At 38.8% G+C, this 3716-nt stretch overlaps 1 protein-coding gene across 1 annotated transcript; it reads left to right on the top strand.

Annotated features, from left to right (window-relative positions):
- Positions 1 to 1234: 1234 nt before the first annotated feature.
- LOC114211038 (glucose-6-phosphate 1-dehydrogenase-like) lies at positions 1235 to 2153 on the top strand. Its single transcript, XM_088025731.1, is given in 2 exon segments — positions 1235 to 2008; positions 2011 to 2153. Coding segments are annotated over 2 exon segments (843 nt in total). The 5' UTR covers positions 1235 to 1308.
- The last annotated feature ends 1563 nt before the right edge of the window (positions 2154 to 3716 follow it).

Below are 3716 nucleotides of genomic sequence, written 5' to 3'. Positions count from 1 at the left end.
TTTTTCTTTAAGGAAAAAATACAAATTCCCAAAGTTATAGTATATAACATATGTTGAGTTATTTGATTTTTTATTTATGCTGCTTATACACTGTAGAGCTATTACATAGAAGACACTTGTCTCAGTTCAGTTCTAAATTTCTTATATTTTTCCACTGATAATATCCTCTTTCCAACTTTTTATATTCATTTTACTTGGGTCTTGGATCTTTTGGATCAATCCTCTTCATCTTTTATATTTTTTCTCATTATTCCTTTAATTTGAATTTTGCTTTTAAGTTCTTCAGTAATTTCATCTAAATTCACTAAATTCTTAGAAATCATATATATTTAATTTCAAATAATTTTCTCTTTTAACTATTTGTCTCATGCTAGACAGTTGGGTTGCTTCCAATTTGTAGCTACAATGAATAAAACTGCTCTGAAACATTTTTATGCAAGTCTTTCTATGGACATTTAATACATAGGAATAGAATTGCTAAGTGATAGCATTTTATCAGAAACTTGTATACAGTTTGCCATGTGGTTGTACCATTTTATACTAGCACAGAGTATGTAAAAGCATCAGTTTTTCCACATCCTCACCAACAGTTGATGTTATTAGTCTTTTTAATTTTAGTCATTGTATGAAATTGTACAAAATAACTGACAGAAGTTTTAACTCACATTTCTCTGCTTACTGTTGATTTTGAGTCCTTTGCATGTGATTGTTGGTCATTTCTGAAGTATCTGTTCAAGTTCTTTATCCATTTTATTTATTTTTCTTTTTTATTTTGAGTTGTAGGAACTCTTTGTAATTTGGGTAAAGTCTTTAGTCAGATAGATGTATTGAAAGATTTTCTCCCAGTTGTGTGGCTAGGCTATCCACTTCCTTTTTTTGCTTCCATATGTGATGTGCACATGTTTTAATTTTTGATGGTGTATTATTCAATATTTTTTTTCTCTTAAAGTGTGACCAACCATCTAGTTCTTCATTTGTTTCTGCAATATTTCTTCAGAAGATTTCTATTTGGGACGATGTCTGAACTTGTTCTGCTACATTGATTTGTCTATGTCAATATCATATGTCATTCACAATTACTCTGCTTTTAGAATAAACTGTGATATCGGTAGTGAAAGTATCTTAAATTTGCTCTTTTTCCAAAATTGTTTGACTGTTCTAGGTCCTTTATATTGATATATCTATTTTAGAATCAGCTTATCAATTTCTTTAAAAATGTCTGCCGGTGGAAGCGGAGCTCTCTGCGAGGGTGCGCGGCCGCCCGGGACGGGCGAGAAAACTGGACTGTAGGGTTGGGCCGAGCCAGCGATGGGTACGCGGGCGAACGGTGCAAAGCTGTACGTGGACTCACAAGGCACCGAGGACGCAGCACAGCGGCGGTGGGGAGAGAAGGCGCCCGGCAGCCTGGCTGCCCATGCAGAGAGCATCATGGCAGAACAGGTAGCCCTGAGCTGGACCCAGGTGTGCGGAATCCTGTGGGAAGAGCTGTACCAGGACAATGCCTTCCATCAATCTGATACACATATCTTCATCATCATGGGTCCATCGGGTGACCTGGCCAAAAAGAAGATCTACCCCACCATCTGGTGGCTGTTCCGGATTGGCCTTCAGCCGGAAGACACCTTCATCGTGGGCTACACCCGCTCCGGCCTCACAGTAGCCAACATCCGGAAACAGAGCGAGCCCTTCTTCAAAGCCACACCAGAGAAGCCCAAGCTGGAGGAGTTCTTTGCCTGCAACTCCTATGTGGCTGGCCAGTATGACGACACGGCCTCCTACGAGCGCCTCAACAGCCACATGAATGCCCTCCCCTTGGGGCCACAGGCCAACCGCCTCTTTTACCTGGCCTTGCCCCCCACAGTCTACGAGGCAGTCACCAAGAATATCCACGAGACCTGCATGAGCCAGACAGGCTGGAACCGTGTCATTGTGGAGAAGCCCTTCAGGAGGGACCTGCAGAGCTCTGACAGGCTGTCCAACCATATCTCCTCCTTGTTCCGTGAGGACCAGATTACCGCATCGACCACTGCCTGGGCAAGGAGATGGTCCAGAACCTCATGGTGCTGAGGTTTGCCAACAGGATCTTTGGCCCTATCTGGAACCGGGACAACATCGCTTGCATCATCCTCACTTTCAATTGGTATTACATTTAATTTATGTATCAATTTGGGGAGAGGTAATGTCATAATAATACTAGTCTTCTAATCCATGAACATGGTATGTATCTATTTTTTAATTTTTTTTTCAGTTTTATTGAGAAATAATTGACATACATATCTATATTAGTTTAAAGCATACAACATGATGGTTTAATTTACATATATTGTGAAACAATTACCACAAGAGATTAACATGCATCTTCTCATATAGGTACAATAAAAAGAAAAAGAAAAAAAGAAAAAAATGTTCTTCTTGTGATGAGTATTCCTGGGATTTGCTCTCTTAACATCTTTCCTATATAGCAGTGTTAGCAATTTAAGTTAAAACATTTTTATTCTTATATTATGTTTGTTGGTTGTTTTTACTTATCACTATGCACATTGGGTACATTTTTGCTTTCTGTTCTTTCTATATTCCTTGGTTATTGCATTTGATTCCTTTTCCTAAACAATTTATATGAGACTTTAAAGTTTTTATCTACATAAATTTATAAAGACCTCTCCCCAAAGTCTAGATTAAATTATAAAAATGCCTACACAAACATCTCTTGGATCTCATCTAAATCTCAACATATCACAATTGAACTCTTGTTCATTCTTCCAAAATCTAATCTGAACATATCTCACCAATGCATTGTCATTACCCCAGACTGAGCCACCATCATTCTACAATTTAATAGCTTAACAGATCTTCCTTTTTCTATCATTCCTGTAGTTTATTTAATTTGTTTTCTTTTTTTTTAAGTTTTTACTTAAATTCCAGTTAGTTAACATACAGTGTAATAGTGTACGATTTATGATTCAATACTTCCATACAACACCCGGTGCTCATCACAACAAGTGCACTCCCTAACACCCATCACCTATTTAACCCATTCCTGTTGGGATTAATGTAGAGCATGAAATCATCCATAATACCTGGTTTGCTAAAATGTAACACGGAGGCCACTGGGGGCAGGGAAAATTTCAGAGAAAGGTGTTGGCCTTTGGAATGCTGAGGCCTGCGCAACCACTCTGCCATAGGAATGCCGCAGGGAGTTGTCTTCTCTGAAGCTTTCTTAGCCCAAACAGGTGCCCTGTGATCTAAGAGTTGTATGCATTGTCCCCTAGGACATGTTTAGCAGAACTAATAAAATACGCTTTTAGCATATCTTATCTTTCCCAGAAACAGATCCTCCTAGTTCTAGTAAGACCCCTTGTCACACATCACATGCTTGAGAAACAGTTATAAAGATTTATGATTATCCTGAAGGATAATTAATGCAGGAGCAAAGAAGAGCAAAGGGTGTTTGTCTCTGAGTGTTGATTCCCTTGCCTTCTCCTCTCTTTCACTGCAAAGTTTGGAGTCATCTTTCAGCCGTCGGTACAGGGAGTGAGTGCTGGCTATTCCCGGCACATTCCAAAACAATCTACACATTTAATGCAATCCCTATCAAAAAAACCCAACAGCACTTTTCACAGAAATAGGCCAAACAATCTTAAAATTTGTACAGAACAGCAAAAGAATTCAAATAGTCAAAGCAGCCTTGAAAAAGAAAAGCAAAGCTTACGAAGACG

The sequence above is a fragment of the Eumetopias jubatus genome, unplaced genomic scaffold, assembly GCF_037043125.1.
Source record: "Eumetopias jubatus isolate StellerSeaLion01/CBP00866 unplaced genomic scaffold, mEumJub1_p1.0 scaffold_8, whole genome shotgun sequence".
Lineage (NCBI taxonomy): Eukaryota > Metazoa > Chordata > Mammalia > Carnivora > Otariidae > Eumetopias > Eumetopias jubatus.
Note: the sequence above shows the minus strand (reverse complement) of the source record. Positions and strands in the feature narration are given on the sequence as shown.